The 24390-nt window shown below is 25.9% G+C and overlaps 2 protein-coding genes across 2 annotated transcripts in view; one reads left to right on the plus strand and one right to left on the minus strand.

The window, feature by feature from the left end:
- The window catches only part of LOC107166664 (actin-histidine N-methyltransferase-like), a 38761-nt gene that overhangs the window by 2661 nt on the left and 11710 nt on the right, over positions 1-24390 (plus strand). The window lies entirely within an intron of this gene.
- LOC107166663 (uncharacterized) lies at positions 483-20338 on the minus strand. The gene is made up of 3 exons (XM_015515422.2): positions 20021-20338; positions 2909-3050; positions 483-2832 (listed from the first exon to the last, which is right to left on the minus strand). The coding sequence occupies exons 2-3, from the start codon at positions 3044-3046 to the stop codon at positions 586-588; spliced, it is 2385 nt and encodes a 794-aa protein (XP_015370908.2). The 5' UTR covers positions 3047-3050; positions 20021-20338; the 3' UTR covers positions 483-585.

The raw sequence follows: 24390 nt of genomic DNA on the forward strand, positions 1-24390 counted from the left end.
GTAGTTTATAATATTAATGATAATATGTGTAGAAACTAGAAATAGAACAGTAGAATTTTAGTAGTGGATTAATTTGATTTATGTAGAAATAGTTTCTTGTACTGCATCATCCTGTGATATAAAATTTTATTCTTTTAATTAATATTCATACCTTAAAGTCTGAATCAAAATTTAAGATCTCTATAGTCATAGTAAATAAGTTGTCAATTTTATAATAAAACTTTTATTTATGTATTATGATATATTATTCTTGTTTAATATGAATTTGCTTAATAAATTAGTGGTTGATACATATTAATAGATAAAGTATTACTAGCTGTACTTTTTAGTTATTCAGGTCTTGTGAAGCTTAGGATATGTATAGTTTCAGTTTAAAGTACCTACATAGAATTCAATTAATGTGATAAAATAATACAGGAACACATTTTTTTCTTACTATAAATAATATGATTATTTTTATTGATTAAAAACAATATGTATCATTTATTTTAAATTGCGTGTTCATTTTAGCAGTATAAATTTAACAATATAAAAAATAATTTAAATTTTGCCCAAGATATAAACATTGAACAACTGTAACATTGATCAGTCATAACGGAATGTTTTCCTTAGTGTTCTCCACAGGTAATATTGACGATTAGCTGTTGTGTGGTCATCAATGCGTCCACCATATCCCTCATAGTATTGATCTTGGCAATGTTTATCCATAACAGGACTTGTACTACGGGCGCTAGATCGAAGGTCTGGGTCATGGTGTATATTATGTTGGCAAAAGACAGATTTTTTTCTTAAAACCCGTTTTTTTTGCCTCATTCTACACGATATGAGCAATACAAAAAAGCCCAGAACTGCTATTGCCAATATTGCAGCACTAGCTATAATGGCTGATTTAACGGCTACTGGCAATTTCCTCATTTCAAAACGACGGTATTCCAAATTATTTTCCTCGTCTATGTCTTTATTTCTATCTGAATAACTCTGATATTTGTCTAAATGATTTGTATCTTGAATGAATAATACCTGCGAAGGAATAGTTGGTGTTATTAATGGTCTTTGGGTAGTTTTTATAGAGAAATCTGGCATGCTATCAAAAAGACGTGGTTCTCTTTCAGATGTTTCTATAACGATTCGAGTTTTTGGGGTTTTTGAAACAAATGAAGTTGCTTCATTTTCTTGGTGGTTAACTGCTGTTGTATAGGTAGTCGTTGTCGGAAAACTAAATACTTTTTTCTCTTCAAAAATTGTATCCAAATTGATTTTACCTATTTCAGCTTCTTGTTCAACTTTCAAAATATTTAAATGCTCAGTGTTTACTGGTGGTTTAGAAAAGTTTGTGATTTCGTGATCTTGCGTTTTTTCCTTAGAAATTTGAATTGGCGACTGAATATCATCAATTTGTACTTCTTGTGTCATCTTCGATACTTGTTCATTAGTCGTATTTTTATATTCATTGTTATGATTTTCTTCATCTGAATTTGTAGATTTCGTTGACGTCTGGGTTGTAATATTTTTATTGTTATCTTTAAAATGTTTTAAGTCATTTCTTTCTTTCGTTTGTAATGTAACTTTGTTCTCTTGTGCTAACCGTTTTGTTTCAATTAAATAGTTAGTGAAATTTTTAGTATTTTCTGTTATTATTGGTTCATCGGCACTTGCGTCAATTGATTCTTCTTTTGTGTTTATTAATTCTTGATGGCGCTGACTAGATCCCCGTTCTCTGTGTTGTAAAAGTTCTTCTAAAGACATGTTTCTAAGATTCAATACATTTAATAATAACGATGATCCAGTTTTTGTTTTTAATAAACTTAATATTTCGTCTTTGACCTTTGGTATACTATCAGATTTGAATTTGAATTCGTCATTGTCATTGCTCGGTTGCTCTTTCATCATTTTTGTCAGTGCTTCATCGTTAATTTGATAATCGTTCGTGCTATTATTAGATTCTTTAAGTTCTTTAGGTGCGTTTTCTGTCATTTTGAAGTCTGGGGGAAGTAACGATAAAGGTAGTTCTTCTTTAATCACTGTAATTTTCGGTTTAATTGTTGTTATTTCTTCCAATGACGTATTTTGTGGTTTCAAACGACGTCGTATCACTGCAGACGTTGGCGGCAAGTTACTATTTATCGGCCTTTTATGCAATACTATTATGTCGGCACGTGATGAATTTGATTTTTTCAATGATCCATCTCTATGGTTAATTTTGGTATTATCTTCTGTAAATTTATGTGTTGAAGATGTCGGTGAAATCGTAGTCGTTTTTGGTGTGCTGGTTGTTGTAGTTGCAATAGTAGTAGATTTAGGCGTTATTGACGAAACAGTGTTTGTGGTTTCTGTTGTTGTCTTAACTTTTTTCCATTTTCCTTCTTCGGTTGAGGTCATTGGTTCCCATCGCTTCACATCTTCGATACTTGTTTTATTACCAAAATCAGCTGGTCTGCGAATAAGTTTTCTTCGTGGTAAAATATTTTCTTCGTCTGCGGTGCCATCCCCCTCGATTAATGGCCTCCTTTGTAATGGTCGCCTTCGTCTCTTTATTGGTCGTCGTCGAACATATCCTTCTGCATAATCTGATTCCAGTGGTTCTTGATTCCATATTACAGGATGGTTTATATCTTCCTCGTACGTGTGTGTTGATGTCCTTGGACGTTTGCGCCGACGACGTCGTTTACGTCGGGGCTTTCTTACTAGGACTTCTGATTCATTTTCAGAAGGTTGGTCTGTAGGAAATGGCACTTGACTTTCAACTATTTCAGATGAAGCTTCGTCAATATTATCTTCAAGTTCGAAATCATCATTATCGTTAATTGTCTGATCGGAATCAAGTGTTTGGGTCTAAAATACAAGTAGAAAATAATTTTTAAAACAAATGATTAAATTTAAATTTATAATGGAAATAGTAGGTACTTACATCAGATGTTCCGTGAATTGAAGAGTTAGACAATTTTAGATTAACAGTTAATTCTTCTTTATTTTTAATACTATAAGTAACTGTGTTTATATTTAGTATGAAAGTGTAGATCAAAAATATCCAAATTACATTCTTCATTTTTCTGAAAAAAAAAATATATGTATATATTTATACAGGTATTTACATATATATTATATTAGGTATTTCAAAAATATAAGTAATTTTAATCAGTTTAATACAATCCATTTGGCGAATACATGCATGTAGATATTCGCAATTAATTGTTTTTATACATAAACTATTAATTTTGATAGACTGAATTAATTTGAGTTTATGAATAATATTAAATAATATTTTATCGTTATTTTAAGTGCATGAATATATACCTAATATCAATTGGCCAACAACCACTATAATATCGTTTCAATGATTTAATGTCTTTTAAATTAAATTTCAGTACGCTCTAGTAACTATACGTCAAATAACTTACAAAAATGATTGATGGTCAGTTGAATAATAATTGTGAACTTGAAAGAATACTTTCTCTGTCTAAATCGTGTGCATTCGAAAATCAAATAAAATGAAACTCATCTAGCTACTTAATGTTAGTTCATTGTCATCGTGTGTTAACCACGCGAGACATGTTTAAGGTTCATGGTACACTGGATTTTATCGTATCGAAATAATATTCACAATAATAAGAATATTACCAAAATAAATTGCTAAAAAAAAAGAAGTTTTTGCGGTTTTTCTGTAATCATTAGGTGTTGAATATTAATGAAAATCTCGCAAAAATCATACACCACTAATTTCGTTAAATTGACTTCTTTTTTTTGGCAATTAGTCTTCATAAATACCTACATGATAAAAGAAGTGAAACTAATCTCTGTATGTCCATCTCTATAACATATGTATATCAAAGTATTTGTAAAGTATTTACAGTTGTATATATAAAATATATTTGTCGAATTTGTAGTTTTCACGGTGGATTAGAATCGGATTGAAAACTGAAAAACGTCTATTATCCTTAAACACTATAATGTTATCCTCGATCATTGCAGTGTGTTTTTCTTATTTTCATTTGTCAGTAGAAAATTTGAAAGATTTATAATTTCACTCGACATTCTAAACAATAATGGTTATTATACCTTTTTGAACTTATGTCTTTTTTATCGTAAACCTTGAAGACATAATAGTATTTATCTACTGTAGTTATGCTACCTATACATAATGTCATAAGACTTGTAACCTATATATTGGTTTATTTCTAATTAATATTTACGAACATAAATTAAAATTGTTCGAATATATTATAATTTTTCTAAATGATTTGTAGAACAAATATATTAATATGTCTATGAATATTGATGTTGTTATTAAGGGATGTTTTAGATGTAGTAACACTTCACATGTATTATTATGATCTTTAAAAGTATAGAATATAGTACCTACTACCTATTATAGACCTAAGTATTTACCTACGCTATTCGTAATGCTAAACGCTGAGAAATGTGACAAAATTAAGTACCTACGCGTGTATCGAATTAAAAATAAATCCCTGCAAGTTATACATATATAATGTTTGACGCATAGCATAATAATTATTAGTATTTGATGACAAGAGAATTGGTGTTTACAGAAATATTTAATATTAACATGCACAAAACCTGGGCATTTTCCTTTCTATCTAAATAATAGTTTTACAAATTTCATTCATTTTTAGAAGAATAAGATTCACAGCATTATAGATATCAATGATGACGCATATCTTAGTATATAATTTCTTATTGAATATTTAAAACTGGTATTCGGTAGAACACTCAGTAAGAAAATTAGAATAATTATACATTTATACTTAATGATCATAATAATAATTGCGATAAATAAATTAAATAAAACCCGATGAAAAACCTATCCAGTTCCAATACAACTATATCCAATATAACTACTATTAGTTTTAATTGGAAATTATTATTAAATTATAAATTAAATTAATATATGGATTATGAAATTGTACAACATTTTTTGAAAGTTTTTTAAAAGCATATAGATTGTAAACTACAAGATGCGATATTCATAAAAGTTTAAGAGGAAAAATTTTAAATAATTTTTTATAGGTATCTAAATTGCATACCCTTCTTTTAAAATTTTTTATAAAATAGTCTCAAATATTACGATTTTCGTACGTTTTTTTTGGTATTGTTATGATACTTATAATAATAGATTAAACACTTCGCGAAGATAATAATTTTCACTATTGAAGCGTGTACACATGCAATTTGTTACATAATGAATACTTAACTCATGAATGTTACGGTCGGAATAAAATAAAACAATTCAAGATTGAAAAAACTCTAGATCACACGTGATAGGGAGATAATCCAGTTAAAAAATTAAAATACAATGGATAGTAAGAACAGTGCAGAAAGAGAAAGTAATTGTGAGTTGGTATTTAGAAGCAGATACAAAAATGAATACAACACTTGCACCAGGAAATGGTCCAATTCGTATAATTGTGATTAAACGGAGCTATTGTTTTGTATTTTGTATTTTTTTGTTGCCATTGATAACAAAACACACCTTTTATGTTATTACGAATGAATTAATAAATTATAGGTTATTAAGTAATAATGTCCATGCTATACATATTACACATGTACTTACGTATAGATACGTATAAACGCATAGTAGGTATAATATATATATAGCAGGTTATAGTAGTTATACACCTTTATATGTAACTATGCGTTTTGATTTCTACGGTTGACACTGAAATTTTTGGCGAATGGGTAAAATAATATGTAAAAATAAAACGAACTATTGGCACTATAAACACCTATCAATAATATGCCAAGCAAAACATCCTGTAGAAAGTTGTTCGTTTTTAAATTAAAATCTTGGTTATTGTATTTGTATGTCATTTCTTTAACATGTTAAAATTTGGCAGACTCAATTATTATGCATTTGTAATGTAGGTATATATCTAATATTAATACAATATGCCTATTTTTTCACATTCGAAAATTACGTGAGGACAATAATTATTTGTATAGTAAAAAATAAAATACGTAATAAGTACTATTATAACATTTTAAAACAGATCCAATAATTCGTCAAGATTAAAATAACGAGAATAGGTAAATTGTTTTTATATTTAAACTTTAAATTACGAGTGTCTAATATCTTTTATCTATACTAAAAACATATTGCTCCACCCCCGAAATTCGTTTCCTACCTAATTAAGGAGTTTTCTGTAAAGATACAAACTTTTGTTTTTCAAATTAGAATCCCTTTTATTTTTTATTATTAATGTCAATTTTTCCGTAAAATTTGATGTATCAGAATAAAAATTTTGTTTTTGAGTTATCTAAATTTGTGCTCCAAGAATAAAAGGTCGATGGTAATGACTAATGACCAATAGATATGTAAAATCTGAAGATAATGGTGATTTGAAAATTTTAATAATTCATATCTATGAATATAAACATTTACATTTTCTGTAAAATTATAGGAATATTAGAAATAGATAAATATACATCAAAATGTCCACTATTAATATTTCCGGTTAGACGTAATATATTTACTGCGAATGCATCTACACCAAATTTGGCATAAAGATTATTATTATAATAAATTTCAAATACATATGGGAAAATATTGCCAGCTGCAAACAATTCGCAGTAACCACCATAAATAGTAGGATTTTCCATATCACGAACATAATCCTCAGCAGTGGAAAAGTTGTCACCATATGAATTGTAAGACATATTAACAAAGGTATTCCAATTATCAGAGACATATGCAACAATTATATTTCGGACTCCTGGCATCTTTCTTGAGTCTTATATACATGAAAGGAAATTGAACGGAAAAGGCAGGCACATCACCGATAATTGGTTCAACTATATTTGATATTTCAACATTCCACTCACAGTAATTACTTCAATAGACATTTTTTATAAATAAAAGCGAAAAAATAAGATACAGAAAAAAATGGGGGTGAGCATGCTTGGCGGATCGCCATGTGTGCCACGTGTGTAGTGTGATGTTGTGAATAAGATTTAATTCCAATGTTTAATGTCCATTAAGAGCAAAAACTAGGTTGAGATCTTTAATAAGTTATTATTATTAATATAATTTGCACTATTAATCCGTGAACGTATATAATATTTCATGTTGTATAGTGATTCTAATAGATAATAGTAAACTTTAAATTTATAGTATTTATATTTTACGTTCAACAATGTGGGTATTTTATTAGATTTTTTAATTTATTTCAAAAAGTTTTGTAACACAAATTAATACTAACTGTAAAACTATTTCACAAATTAACGAAACTAACGGTTATTATCTGTGAATTGCATAAATATGTGATTAAGTAATAATTGTTAACGACTACATGAAATAAAACATTAAAAATAAAAATAAATTTCAAAAAACGGAAATCTTAAAACTGTAAGAGTTTTAAAATGTTGCTGAATATTTTTTTTAAATACGATTTAAAAATATTAAATATAAATTATTATTAAGATTACAAACTGAAGTATAATTATATAAATCTGTATTAATATTTTATTATAGTTATTTTTGCATAATAATTGTACTGTTTTTAATATACTATTAGTATTTTTATTCTATATTAAAGGTATCGATAAAAATCTATAACCTACTGAATATTTTTACTAGAATTTTTATCCCCAGAATAAATGGTATAATTTTCCATGATAGCCTAAAGGTTAAATGTGTCCGGAGTAAAATTACCTTTTGCTAGAAATCATGTTTACCTATAGTAAAAATGTAATTTATCCTACATATTAACTTATATTTATGTAAAATGTTATTTTCAACTATAGATACTGGGTACTTTTTGATATCTTTTTTAACTTGTATCTTTTGAGTTTAAACATAGAATGTATTAATAATTTAGAGAATATTTTACATAATTCATGACTTTTGAGTTACGTAGGGGAATATTAGTAACTATAATAATAATTAGTATATTGGTTAAATGAGCTGTTTTATTGCGATATGAAATTATTTCTATTATTTTTATCAAAAACGTCTATTTAATCGTAATATTTCGTGTACACTAGTACACTTTAGAGAAAGCAAGAGTATCGTTCATTTCATTAAACTAAATACAACAGAGTCACGATGATAAAACAAGAGCTAAAGAACCGGTCTTAACTGGATTAGTATTAATCGTTGCACTTAAAACTACTTTCCTCGTCATTTAAACATCTTCTTCGAAATGCATAACCTATTTAATAAATTACTGCTTCCTATTGAGTTTTTATAGAATTTTTTTTTTAAATCTAGAGATATGAATTATCATTATTTTTTTTATGTTATAAAAAGTAAGAAACTGGAGTTAGGAGCAGAGCTATTTCTGGGAAAGGTGTTTTAAAATATAAAAGTAATTAGTTTAAAGCTCGGAATGATAGGTAAAATTAATGAATGTAAAATATGATGGAAATATTCGAAGGATTAATGACTAAATATGTAGCTGTATGCATATTATTTACAACTTGATATACTCGATAAAAAATGGTTTAAATTAAAAAATTACGTTTACACCAAGAATTAGTACTAAATTTACTATCAGTCGAAATAAGAAACACTTAGGTAACCAAAATGAAAATAAACTTTTCATAGATTAAAATATAAAATGCAAGATTTTTTTCTAACTTTAATAACAAAGTATATCAACAGTATATTAGCAACGCAAATAATGTCAGCTTTTTTTGATTTATTTTAAATTTAATCCTTCAAATATAAAAAATGGAATGTTAAGTTTGAATTTGATATAATATGAATCATTTCTATTTTGTACTATAATCATAGTGTATAGTACACTATAAATATCAACAAGAATGCAAAATAAAAATTTTAAATTCATATAATTCCCGGCTATAGACTTATTACAAATTAACATACTCATTTTTTATATTTATACAGACTGATTCATCAAGCATGCTCACCCCATTCTCCCCTCAATAATACAGTTTTTAAAAACCTAATTTTTGAAATTTTCAAATATAATTAAAAACTATACTATTTTCGAATTTTTGATATTTTTTGTACTACATACTTATAGAATGTCATGTAGAGACAAAAATTTAATATTTTTTATTTGAGAACCCAACTTTTTATAAGTGTAAATTATTTTGTTGATAGTTTTTTTTTAAATGTTGACATTTCAAAATTAAAATTTGAGAACGAGTAATCATTGTAATGACTGAACAACTACTCCTTTAAATTCTGAATTATATAGGTAGGTTTAAGTACATCAATATTTTAAATAAAAATTATTTACCATCTACTTTAAAAGGTGGGGGGGGGGATTCTCATTTAAAAAAATAGAATTTTTTACTACACAGAATATTCTAGTACAAAAAATATCAAGAATTTTAAAATATGATCTTAAAGTAGTTTTAAAAATTCCGAAATTTGGAATTTAGATATAAATTCATCATTTAATGAAAAAATCAGGGTGAGCAGGCTTGGTGAATCGTCCTGTATATATTATTAACTACTATATATAAACTGCTATATATTACTGTCGATTAAATAAATAATTAAATGTATAAAAGTAGATCAAGAAAAAAAAATGCAAGATACTTGCGAAGATTACTTATATCATCAAGATTTTGATTAACAATTATGATTGAAACTTATTATCGGTTCTAAGCTAATATAATGTACCGCATTTAACATGATAGTTATATTTTCTAAGATACTGCTGATATTTTAAACTATTATCGTCATTAAATGTTACTATTTTCAAATTATTTTTAATCCTCTTCGTTTAAATTACTATTTTAATAAATTCTAATGCGATTGCTTCGTGTATAAATTACTATAATGAAAGTATATTAGGTATTTCATGTTCATTAGGTATATTAGGTACTATAATTTTTGAATTAAAAATAAATGTTTTAGATTCTGGTCAGACGATGAATGTACCTATCGGTTTTACAATAATACATGCTTTTTATAATACGATATATAGATCTATGAAAATTGTTTTATTTTAACTTTTTATACTCCTAACATCTTTGAATGAACGAACAAATGAAATATTATAATAAAATACTATTTTGTTCTTAAAAATGCATTCTCTTTTATACATGTATATGTACTTATTTTGTTTCAAAATTGAATAAGAGGTTTCTTTACAAGTTCACTACGAGACAAAAAATGATTTAAAAAATAAATATTTTAAATCTTAGCATATACTAGTCTTTTTTACATTTTCTACTTTGTTAAAGGGGAGGTTTGAGACCCCTAAAATCTTCGTAGCTTCGGCTCGTAGCAAGACTAAAAGTATAATATTGTACGATCAATTTTTCTCATTCAACAAAATCGTCAAAATCGTGAATTATTTTGTTAATTGGCTGATCGCCTCTGCTCAAAAAACACTCAACATTCAATATTCACCATACTGCTGAACAGAAACGACTTCTCTGATTTTCTATTACTTACACACAAAAATTTAAATGCATAAATAAAAAATGTACTTCTATGAATAAATTACCGAACAATTTATTAAATCAACCTTCAATATTATAGTATACGATATTTGCTTGGAATATCTTAATTTAAATTGAATATAACAGTTTTTCGTGAGAACGAATTAGCTTTCCAGTAACATTGTTTATAATAATACACATATTTAATTTTAATGCATACCCATAGAAAGTCTCGGTATTATATATTTTGTTTATGCGAAATCCACTCATTGCCAACAATCAACATAGAAAATATATTCAAATCATGATATAACGTGACGAATAAGAATGGTGAATAGAATATAATAAAACGCATAATTTTTATTTCATTTTTTACGTATGCGTTGTTTACTAATATGATTGAATTATTAACTTTATATCGGAGTAAACTAGTATTTGAGAGAAAGCCAAAGAATGGCATCTCGAAAATGTCAATTTTACACTTCTATACTCTTACGGTTACGATATTCGGAACTCGGAAGCGAGCTCGGGTGATTTATTAGACACGTGAACTTGATAGTAATTGCGTAATCGTATTTTTCTCAAACGAAGCGTGATCAAACGAATGAGCTAATTAGTACGAAAATAATGAACCCCTTTAATCATATAAAATTATCACCTTTCTAAATTCCGCCTAGTTGGATTCTATATAATACATAGTACAGGTACACTGTATTATAGTGATCAAATTGAAATTGAATTCTAGAAGGTTTTTCGTATTGAGAAACTAAAGTCTATTTTGGACCTGAAAATAACAGGGCATAGGTCGTGCAGTAGACTTCATGGTGTGTCGGACCTCGCTCTCTTTTTTTAGTTATATTTTATTTATTTTTCTATTTATTTCTGCAGCGGCGAAAACGAAATTATTGCTCTTAGCAAATAGTATCATAACGAAAATGCATTTGCTCTCAAGTAGGTAGTAGCGGGTGACTAGATGAAAAGTCGATTGTTATCAAAATGTAACAAAATGTAATACCTATAAGTATAACATAATAAAATAGTTTCAACAAAAAAAATGATTACTTATAATACCTCAAGGTAAATAATCATAACAATAAGTTATAATTTCTAACTCATACCTATAGTTGAATAGGTACTTAAATGTATCTATACCTAATGTACAATCAAAATCAACCTCAATTATAACAATACGATTTATAAATTATACACTTCAAGTGTTATGATATATTTTTTTTGTAAATTATATTTAAATATTTAGTTCTTACATTTATTGGAGCATTATGGTTTTAAATTCATATTTATAATGATTTTAATAATTTAAGTTACTCTTCGATATAATATAGGTTGTAGTTGTTTAATATTTATAATTACACTTCATTATTTGGTGTATTTTAATGCATACAATTTTTATTTCGCTAAGTGAAATACTAATTAGTTACGTTAGGTTAGGTGATTAATTTTGTAGATCGGGTACAAAATCATAAAACTATCTAAATTTTTTGTAAAATAGATTTTAGATTCCCATTAATAATTTTTAGTAAATCAAAATTGATTTCAGGCTTAAAATGTTTCATAACATCTATACCATGTCTATCAATTTCCAATAAATACCGATTATATAATATTATACTTATTATAGGTATAACCAAAAACCTGAAATATCAATAATACTTGTACGACTTTACTCTCTAATATGTATTACACTGTAAAGTGTTGTACTGTGTTGTATACTTTACTATCACAAAAATATTGTATTTTTGGTACAATTATTTTACTTGTGTTATAGTTTCGTATTTTGTTTAGTGAAAATGAGTGTCTTACAACATAATATTATGTAAATGGAGCCACGTAACATTGAAGATATTCTCATGTTGAAATATTCTATATTGTTTATTAAAGACTTATATTATTATTATTATTATATCTTGATTTTATTGTTCTAAAGATTTATTTTATTTTTTTAATTTGTTTAGGTTTATTATTTTTATTATCAATGCAATAAAGTTCAAGTTTCATAACTATAACTGTACCTAGGTTATAAAATAATTTGAAAAAAATATTAACAATAGTTATTACTGTAGATCGTATTTTATTCTGCAACTTCTACATGTACAACTATACCATAAGTCACAGATAATCTAAATATTGTGATTAAAAATATAACACACATCACAACTTTTACCAAAAACATTACAAGTTCACAACTCGTCTCCTTAAAAATCTTATTTATATGTCGTTTTTCAAATGTCTATTTTTCCTCATCATATAAAATACATTTTGGAACTTTTAACAATTATTTAGAATTGTTGTTACGTTTAAATTTGTTTTATGATGAATAGAAATAATTTTACTTTCGAATAATTTAGACTTGGTGAATTTGAGATGTTTTTATTTTATGAGAAATTGTTTTTTTGTTAACATATATTGTTAACATATATTTTCGTAATATAATATTTTATATTTTTTACTATTTGCGTTTATTATATTACATTTAAAAACACGTTTGTTTATTAACATTCGAATCCTTGACATTTTTATTTTTATTTTACAAATTAATAACAATATAATTGTTATTATTTTTTTTTTTAATAGCACGTGATGTTTATTGTTATTTAACTTGAAAAATTTTTCCTAAGAAAAAAATATGAAACTGAAACATTATAATTATTAAACTATCTGAAAGAAATAACAAATTCTATCGCGTTACAACATAACATGGTTTTAAGTTAGAATATTTAATATTCATATAATCCATCTCATTAAACACAATTTTGCTAAAATAACTCTTTTTAGAAATCTAATTATTTTTAAATATTTACACTTCTGTGTTTAATTATATCTGGTGCAATAAAATATACCGAGCTATACTCAATTGTAGGATCCAAGACTATATAATTCTGATTTTTTTATTATTATTATAGATCCCAGATATATCATTTTTTATTTCTATTTAATTTCGTTGTTTGTTGTTTAATTTTTTTTCCTTTAATAATTAATATGTGATTATCACATTTGTTTTTCATTACGTTTTTGTTTACTCGTAGTTGCCTATCGATAGGTACCTACCGATTGGATATAGATTGGATAGGTATCGATAACATATATTTTATTGTAGTTTCATATTGCAAATGTTACCAAAATTATGTATTATAGTGGCTATGTCTAAAATAATCTAGATACCTTACATACTTATCTGGAATAGGTATATAATTATTTCATATCGGGTCCGTAAAGTAAATTATTTGTGGTCACAGGTTTATTGTTGTGTAACTTTTTACATATAATAATACATATATACATATAGGTACTTTAATATATTTTTTTTTCAATACGTTTTTTTATCAATGTACCTATTCATAATAATCCAATGGTATTCTATATTTTCTATGCTTTATAACGAATTTATTGTACGAGTATGATAATATATTAATATTATGAAGAATAGTAAACATCAGTTCAAAATATTCAAGTTATCGCACCCGTTTATATATAGGTAGGTAATTGCTATAATACTATATTATCTATTTTGTAGCTTGTAAGTGCCTATATGCTATTACCTTTAATATAATATGTATGTACCACATATACGATATACCTATTATGTTCACGTTGCTAGATTCCGTTTTTGTAGATATTATAATAAGTGAAACGATGACCACGCAGCCCATTTTTTTTTTCGATAATAGCGAGACAACAACCGTTTATGAGTGTGTAGTAATTTATGCAATTCTCTCGACAATATAAATATGCGTGTATAAGACGTATATCTAATTACTTTCATGACATTGTTAAAAAAATATATACATATGTAATGTGTATACGAGTTGATGTGGGCATGAGAGAATATACACACTATTATACATAATCATATAATATGTGTTTGGGTATATATATTTATATTTTTTTTTCTCAAAGCCATGCGAATTCATAACAAATATGTAATTCCAGTGTGCAAGTATACATGAATAGTTTCCACTATGTATTATCATGGGTAGGAATAATTGCTCAACAAACAACATGATAATATAATGTCTACTTAAGTGGCATATATTATAATAAATAAAAATAAAAATCGTATATGTGAAAAGATTTAATACGTGAAATAGTGCGTTCGTATAGGTACTATGGATACCCAGTTGTTTTTCTTTCTGAAATTCTATAATAGTGGATTACATACTATATGGTATATCTAAAGGTACATCGCAGCACTTTCACCCGCGGGTTTCCTCGAGAAACTGGTCATGATCGAAAGCAAAATACTCGTTTTTCTTACATTTTAATTCAATTTCCGAATCCCGTCAAAACCAAACATCCATCATCAATTATAAGAGGCGTCTTTAGAGAATAAACGCGACGGTGCTAAAATCGGAAATCCGCATTTAGGACGGATTCAAATACCATGAACAAACGGATGAGGCGCCGCGTCGTGGTTATGCGTATTTGTTCCACGTGGGAAAATGTTTGCAGAATTCGAAAAGAAAAATACTTAACACCACATTACAACCTGTTGTTGTGATGTTGTATAGAAGACTTGGTATATCATCCAGTCGGATAGATTAACGTAAGTGGGCGTTTTAAAAACTCGTCACTATTTTATTCGAACACCACGAGTCTCTAAGTCTATATACGACCATTATGATATAACACTATAATACGGTTTTATTATTATACAATTATATAGAAACACTGCACGGTTTTCATTCAAAGAGTACTCATCGCTTGCATTGATCAGATCTGTATACGTGTCTTGTACCTCTCAAACGTACTCAGTGTAATTAATTTCAAACTCGTTGTATGATAAATGTTCGTTACTTTGTTAGTTGTCATGATTGTGAATTTAGATTTTTTTTCTTTCTAAAATGTTAATGATACTATAAAAAACGAATTATAACAATTATAAATTCTCTTTTTGATTATGAATGATATAGAAGAAAATAATATCTATAAATTACTCCTAATATATAGCCACCGATGTCGAGTATAATTTAAAAAAAAATCAGTAGATAAATTATTTTTGTTGATGATTATGTATATTTACAGGTGTACTGATATGAGACACTATGTGTTAAATTTATTTACTATCAAACACACATAAAATTAAATTCTTTATCCAGTTTTAACTATTTGTAAAAAATTAACTGGGACTGTTCACAAATAGTTACACGTTATTATTGTTTTTAGTTATAGAAAGTGGTTTTATTTATCCGTCTTGTGCTCAACACCAGAAAATGTTTTGTATACAATTTTAATTGGGTCTCATTATAAAGTTAATGATAGTTTTAACATTTTTACTTTCATACTAATTAATAATCAAGAAAGTTTTATCCTTATTATGTAACTTCAATTGTTTGTATAAAATTGAATAAAATATGGTTTAATCATAAAACTATATGTTGAACTTTAAAAAAACATATAATTCTAAAAATATATACAGAATGATTCCCCAAGATTGCTCACCTCCATATTTTCCTTTAATAATGAAATTATTCAAATTATAATTTTTGAAATTATCAAATTTACTCAAAAACCATATTTTCAAATTCTTGAGATTTTTCATACTACTTAAGGAGTATCATGTGGCGATACAAACATTTTTTTTCAATTGAGAACTCCCCATTATACTGTAAATTATTTAGCGGATAATTTTTGAGAATTCTGATATATTGAAATCAAAATTCTAATTAGTAGTTTTTGAGTTATTTAACTGTATGTTCTAAGGATATAAGGTTTAGGTTTATAAGATATGTGGTCTATGGTGGATTTGAAAATATTGGTCATTAATATTAATCTATCAAAATAAATAATTTGTTAGAACGATCTAAGTATCATAAATACTAAACTCCTATTAGAGTATAGTAAGTGTATTTTTTAATTTTGTAAAACGATTTTTAAGAAGTATTATCCTTAGTACAAACAATTTAATAACTAAGAAACTACTCTCCGATTTTTAATTAGGTACATCAAAATTTAAAAAAATTTATTTACTAAATAATTTACAGTAAAAAAAGGGGTTTTCATTTGAAAAATAGAAGTTTGTATCACTACAGGACACTTTTTAAGTAGGTAGTACGAAAAATCTCAAGAATTTGAAAATATGGTCTTTGAGTAAATTTGATAATTTAAAAAATTTTATTATTGTAACACTTTAAATATAATAATAAATAAATATTAATGATTACTAATCATAGAAAAGCTTTTTTTGGTTTAATTGCCTTACTTATTATTCGTTTATTTATGTAAGTACCCATACATTTTTTTTATTCACATGAATCTTGAAGTAGGTAACTCAATCAGAGAAAATCTTTATCTGTGTCTTATGAACAGAAATACTAGTTATATACTGCTATTACTATTAATTGTCACATATATATAGGTAGTTAATTGTTTGATGTTTAATGTATCTATACGTATGTATATACATATGAAAGTTGTTTTATTATAGTTGTCAGTATTTTTATGTAGGATACATTTTATGTGAGGTAGTATTTAACATCAATACGAAACCGGATTTAAAAGAGAAATAACATAATAATAGTTTACTAAACAAAAATGTATCTTTATATTGTTTACGATTTTAGACACATTTATTTTGTAAAGTAAAAAAGTATTTGACTTGGAATTTATGCGCTTGTTAAAAAAGTACGATTAAGCGTGCATTAAATATGTATGTCCACCTATTATATTGTGCGTCGAAATAATAAGTTTTGTTAAATTTCTTACGATGATGTGTCTGTAACTGAATTATGTTGACGGTTATTTTATAACCATAAAAAATAAAACTGTAATTTGTAATGATTAATTTCGAATATTTTGATAGAAAATATTATCGATTTGTATCTGTTTTCAAGGAATTATTCGAAATAATTTAGAATATATACTATAGGTATAATAAACATAATTTTATACTGTTTTTAGACTTCGATTCACATCCACTAGAAATATATTCTATTATATGCTCTACTGATGCGCAAGTATTCGACATTGTAGTATTATGTTATTCATATGTCTAATGGTGTTGGAATTGAGCTAGATGCTAGAATGATAGAAAGCCAATACCGTACAATCACAATGTATCTCCAATTCATAAGTAATTTTGATTTTTTTTAAACATAATTTTTTTCTGGGAACTAGTTTATTTGTGATAAATATATCCACGTTAATTATTATGCGTTGTAATTTATATTTACCTATAATTACAATATGATTCAATATAATTCAATATACAATTCAATATAATTGAAAATTATTGTGTCTATAATGATCAAATGATGTCAAAAGGAATAATAATTTAAAAACATGCTTATACAAATGTATTATCTCTTTTAACTTTTAAACTTTATGTTCTAAACAATTTTGAGTGGACATTTTTTATGTATACTATAACATAATAAGACATTTTCATAAATTTTAAGTTATTCATTTAAACAATTAGGTATCTATTGAATATAATAACAAAATCGAGTAACCATGTACTAGAATTTCAAAACTTATCCATCTATGTGTCATCTATATGTAAAAATTAACATTTCTTAATTCTATATTATATAGGACAAAGACAATCAAAAACAAATGGACTTATATCAATAGATTATCTGAAACTTGTGGGGTGTATATAGCTTATTTTTTACAACCACTAATGCTTGCTCACAAAAATCGAATGTTTTATTGTTCATTTCAATGATTGTCAATGGTTACCAATTATATTACTATAAAAAGAAAAAGAAATTCTATAAATCGTATTACTATTATTATTACTATTATAATTATTAGTAAAAATAGGTTATATAAAAATATTCATAAATTATCTTAAAATCAGATTATTTGAACACAGTAACTATAATGGTTAGTTTTGTAATTAGTTTTCTTAATTTTGGATATATTTTGGACCTAAACTCATAAAGATGAATACCAATTATATAACGATATTGGATTTATATTGGATTTTGAGTAGTAGTTGAACCTGTCTCCCAGTTTCTTGTGTTGGTATCAAAAATATGTGTTAAATTAAGAATTGAAAAATCATAAAAATAATCATTGTAATTGTGTTTGTATTACATATTTCAATTGAAGCAAAACGGAATACTATAAGAAATATATTACTTTTAATCCGGGCAAAGTAGGGTAGAACAGCTAGTTTACTTATAATAGGTAGTTAAAACTTTAAAAATTCAGTTAAAATTATACTAAAAATAAAATAATTCCAAATTTAATATGTGAAAAAGTATTTAAGTATAATATAAATTATATATTCTATTGTATTACTTTATTATTATGCTATTTAATTGGTTGTAAAAATCTAAAATCACTATTTATTCAAATCTGTGACATTTTATTAAATTCTTAGAAAGTAAATCGTTCATCATTTCGCACTTAAAATACATTTAATTGGGTAATAACATCAGAATTTCAACAAATTCTTCTCTAAAATAAGGTGTTCGTTCATTATGTTTTGATTAATCACATAACGCGGAACTCTCTTAGCGCTGTTAATAGTTTGTTCCGCCAACCGCGTCCGTCGTAAAATACATACTTCCTCATTTTTCCGACTATTCGTTACAGAATCAAGTTTAAAGATGAACAATTTCATTAAATTAAAAAATAACTATCTGTTCACGTTTTTTTTTCTTTTTGATTATTATTCAATTTAATTTTAGAAATTATTTTACAAACAAAAATGTAACTACAAAACGCAGAGTTATTTTCTATCAATAATAATGTATTTTAAAATTTATAAATAAAAATAAAATAATTATTTTTTAAAATAATTCCATTCAAACTATAATATTGCATAACTAAACTGAATATTTTGTATTTTTAATATATTTTCTTTTGGAAATACTTATTAAGTTCTTAACATCTTAACATAAGTGAAGATGCCAAAAAAAAAAACATATATTATTGATGCGTGTATGTATAATGATAAGAGATAACATTTAACTCATTAAACTGTGAGATAATAAGAAAATAATATTATTTTTGTTTAACTTAAATTCTCATGCATTAATGTGGTTAACATTCGAATATAGTTTTTATGATTTTTTTTCTTATTTATTTAGATATTATAATTAAATATATCTGTTAGGTAAGTGTTTAATTTATAGTTGTAATGATTAAAACACGATACCTAGAATTTTTCATCATAGGACCTATATTTCGCTTAAATATTTTTATCACCTTGTAATTTATAGGGTAAAAAAGCAATATTTTATATGTTAATTGTAATAACTTCTTTACATCTATAGGTATATAATTATTTTATAGTTAAAACGAATTTATTATATTACATATCTATTTATTCAATATTTTTTTTTTTTTTTTTTGGTTGAGATTTGACTAAATTTTACATTTTGTTTATTTATAAATTTATAAAGAGTGCACTCATAAATACACTCACAATTTAAAATGTTTGATTTTTATTTATTAAGTAATTAAGCTAACTTGTTACCAATCACGTATTGTCATATTATCATTTCGTTTGAAAAAAATTAAATCGACCATTATTATATTATATCTACAGTCAAAACTAAAATCACACGAGCCATGACAAAGCTTACCCGATTCGACAATCAAACTCCAAAGATAGATAAAAAATAATATAATTAGTATATAATTGCGTATTACAGTGATTTAGTCAACGAACCTGTAATTATTGCATCTGCAGTTTTTCTTTCATTAGAATTTTTCCGACGAGCTTCCCGGTATATCCATAACGATGATTTCGTTCACTGCGGTGGTGTTCGTGTGCCCACCTAAATATTTTATTATCAAGCCGGCGTTTACGACAGTAATTATTATCCGTTAGTTATAAAATTATCACACCTATGGTGTATAGTGCTCACAGGTAGCTGTACTACTATTAACACCATGAACCATTAAACGAAAAACGCGCACTGTGGCACATGCCCGCGATAGTTTGCGGCGCGAACAAACACCGAACACGAGACACGAGTAAATAACCTTTCACTGAAGAATTATATTTCAGTATTCCTATGACAGGATGTATATATAAACGTCCGTACCACTTCCAGTCTGCCTCACACTCCTTCCGTCTACAACAATAATATTTATATTCGATCGCGTGCCACCGAATGCCGTTATTTATTATATTTATGACCATTCTACGTGTCTACATATAGGTACGAACGTTTCAACCCTTTAAGCTATTTATCGTCGGTTCGTCCGTGAGACACACTTTTGATGTATATTTACGTCTACATTGAAATATTATATTATGTTAAATATTTGCATTCATTAAGTAAATTCGTAAAGAAATAGTCAACTTATGCAATTAGGGATGAAATATATAGGAGAGGTTACTAGAAATAATAACTTTATTAGAGAGCCGTTGTTTCAAGAAATAAAAATTGGATATGTTAATTGGGCCTACAGATTTTCTCATTTTCAGTGTTTATATACATAGATATTTATGTAAAATTATTTACTGAGCAATGATCGTTTAAATTTTTATGAATCGTTTAACATTATTCACGATGAGAAGACAACTACAATTACCATTCTAAAGAATATGGTTTTTAATTTTATTAAATAATTCATGAATATTCTCAGTTAGATAAATATAATACATAAACATAAGAATAAGGTATCTTAATAATTATTAATATAATCACTAAAATATGTTTTACATCAAAATATTAGTTATAATATAACATAATATCAAATTATTTGTTCATAATAGTGAACTATGTTTACTCTACGAAAACGTTCAATAATTTATAGTACTTACCTACAACATTTTTGTAATTTTTAAGTATATTGATACTAGGTTAATTCTTTAGTGTTTATTACACAATATTTTCTATAATCCACATTTTTATTACCTATACCTGCTATTACCGATCTGAGAAATCAACACTCATTGTAATCTTCATTTATATATGTATATATAAATAGATTTCTGTCTCAGACAGACAGAAGAACAAAGATAGACTTCTTTATGCATTTCTAAATGGCTATACCAATTGCGACGAAATTTGGTAAAGAGAGATATATTAGACTTATGGGTAGAAAAATAGGCTATGTTAAAAATAGTGATCGGCCCAAATATTATTCAATTGAATATTTGAACTGTCAGACTTTTCTCGATTAAACGAAAGAAATTACATAATGATAAACTAAATTGAATATCGTTTTAAGATTATTACTTATATCTGTATGTATAAAAATAATATATGCTAGCATAATCACAGGAAACGAATTTAACACACAATTTGAGACATATAAGAGGTTGAGGTAGCTATAGGATTTTAAACGGACTACAAATTCCACGGGTTTAACTAGTTGAATTAATATATTTTAATTAATATTTTATGTTATTTGAAATCATTATAAACCAATATTTTTAGATTCACATTCTAAAGCAGAACATTTTTCTAAAAACTGTATAAAAATATAATTTTTAACGATTAGTTAATTTAACTATTCTAAAAGTAACTATCTATTTTTAAAATTTAGTTGAGTGGATTAATATGACATACAGAAAGATCCCCCCCTACTACCTATGTCAGAATACTTAAAATTATCCGAACATTTTAAATTATGCAATAAATTAACTACCTATACTCGTTTAAAATTCGTTTTTTATGTATAAACAATTTAATTTTAAAAATAAAAAAGGCGGGTAAGTCGTGGATGTCGCTCTACTGTACAGTAGGTTACTGTAATGGGTGGGATTAAATTTGAATGCAATGATAGGTATCATTGTATACGAAAAACGATTCTGAACGGAGATGATTTGTTAGTCTAGGTTATATTATATTTAAATATTGTCATATATTCTATTTTGAAACAAATATTTTATTTTTCAATTAAGACGCATTTTGCATAAGGCGTGTTTAATCAATTTTTCCAAAAACATTGCATGTAGTTATCATAATTCATAATACCTTATATTATCATAGATATACATATACCTGGTTTGAGGATAAATCGTTGTTGTTTCGCTATTTTGAAAAAATTTAAAATTCAAACGCACTTAAAATTTTTCCTATAATGACTATAATTTTCTCTATAACTATTTGAAGCAAAACTTATGGAAAACTTAGTGTTAAATTTTATAACCTTAGATATAAATACAAACAATATTATGAATTTTGAGCTACAAAATAATTTGCAAATAGTCATGGTTTTGACGAATTTTTGTCAATATTTGAAATTCAAATGCTAATAAAAATTTAATTTGAATTTCCGGTGGACATTTTTTTTTGTGATAAAGATTGATAAATTTGTAAGGAATCTTGTATTAAATTTTCAAATCTAAGATTTGAAAAGAAAATTTTTTATGAATTTCTAGCTTAAAACAATTTGCGAATTTTTGTGATTATTGCGTATTTTGTCAAAATTCAAAATTTGAATGCTTATAAAAAAAAATTGTGACTATAAATTTCTTTTATTTTTCAACTGCTATTGTAACAATATGTTAAGAGCCTTGTATTAAATCTTCAATATTTTCTACCCAAAAAATAAATTTGTATGGATATTAATTTTAAAAAAAACTAATAATGATCGAAAATTGCATATACCTATGAATAGTACAACATAAGTCAAACATTTTTGAAAATTTCATGGCGGATAGAATATATTTATAAAAACATTCGGTGAAAATTTCATATATCACTGGTTGTTTTAAAGTTACATCAATAATCAAAACAGATTTTGTCGAAAACTGATTGTGCGTAAAATTTCCCGTTTTTCCCTTAATTTTTAGTTTGTTTATCCCAATTATTTAGAAAAATATTAAGAATTTTTTACTTTTGACTACCAAAATACCAACTAGTTTCACTTTCTGATCGAATAAGGTACTGAAGTCAAAAATCGAAGCACTTTTACTGCCCCAAAACGAGATGACAGGCATAAAAAAAAATATTCAAATATTCTTGGTTTTGACGAATTTTTGTCAATATTTGAACTTCAAATGCTAATAAAAAAAAATTGCGGCTATGAATTCTTATAATTTTTTAATCACTATAAGAATAACTTATGAGAAACTTTGTATTAAATTTTCAAGTATTTTGATATGGCCAAAAAAATTTTATCGACACTTCAAAAAAAAATTTTCAGAAAAATTGAAAATTTCAGTTGTCTATAAATATCTCAAAAAGTCAAAATATTTTGCAAATTAAATCATGTAAAGAAAATGCCAATCTAAATACCTGATAAAATTTTCAAGTATCTACGACTTATACTTTTTGAATAATAACAAATATTTAAAATCGTTTGAGGATAAATCGTTATCGTTACGCTATTTCGTAAAAATTTAAAATTCAAACGTACTTAAGATTTTTCTTATTAAAACTTATTAAAAAAAATTGTGACTTACGATTTTTAATTTTTTTTAGCTACAATAAGAACAACTCATAAGGAACCATGTATTAAATTTTCAAGTTTTTTTGGTCGTCCAACATTTTTTTACCGGCACTTCAACAAAAAATTCTCAAAAAAATTGAAAATTTCAGTGGTCTATAAATAACTCAAAAAAAGTCAAATTTTTTTTTAAATTAAACTGTATATAGATATCACTAACATAAACATTTGGTAAAAATTTCAAGTATTTACAGTGATTAGTGTTTGAATTACAACCATATAAAAAAATCGATTTGGTCGAAAACTGGTTTTGCGTAAAAATTCCCGTTTTTCTGTCATTTTTTTTTTGTATTTCTCGATTTTTTTGAAAACTGTTAGGAAATGTTTACTTTTTACCTCTATAATGCACCGAGGATATTCGATTTCCCATCGGAAACCACCCCCAAAGTTTGAAATTGAAGCATTATTTCGACTAGTTATGCTGTACACAGACACAAGAAAAAACACACAGCATTGTAAAATCAACTTCGTTCAGAATCTAAAACTTAAATACTTCTGGAGATAATAACAGATTACTGTTAAAATATTCATCCAGTGTATAATATTTATATTACATGTGACAATAGATATTTATATAATGGTTTATACAACTGATAATGAATCTTAGAAGTATTTTAATTTAAATTCTTT

Source organism: Diuraphis noxia, unplaced genomic scaffold (genome assembly GCF_037042655.1).
Source record: "Diuraphis noxia isolate RWA-SAM2 unplaced genomic scaffold, SU_Dnox_SAM2 contig0002, whole genome shotgun sequence".
NCBI classification, from domain to species: Eukaryota; Metazoa; Arthropoda; class Insecta; order Hemiptera; family Aphididae; genus Diuraphis; species Diuraphis noxia.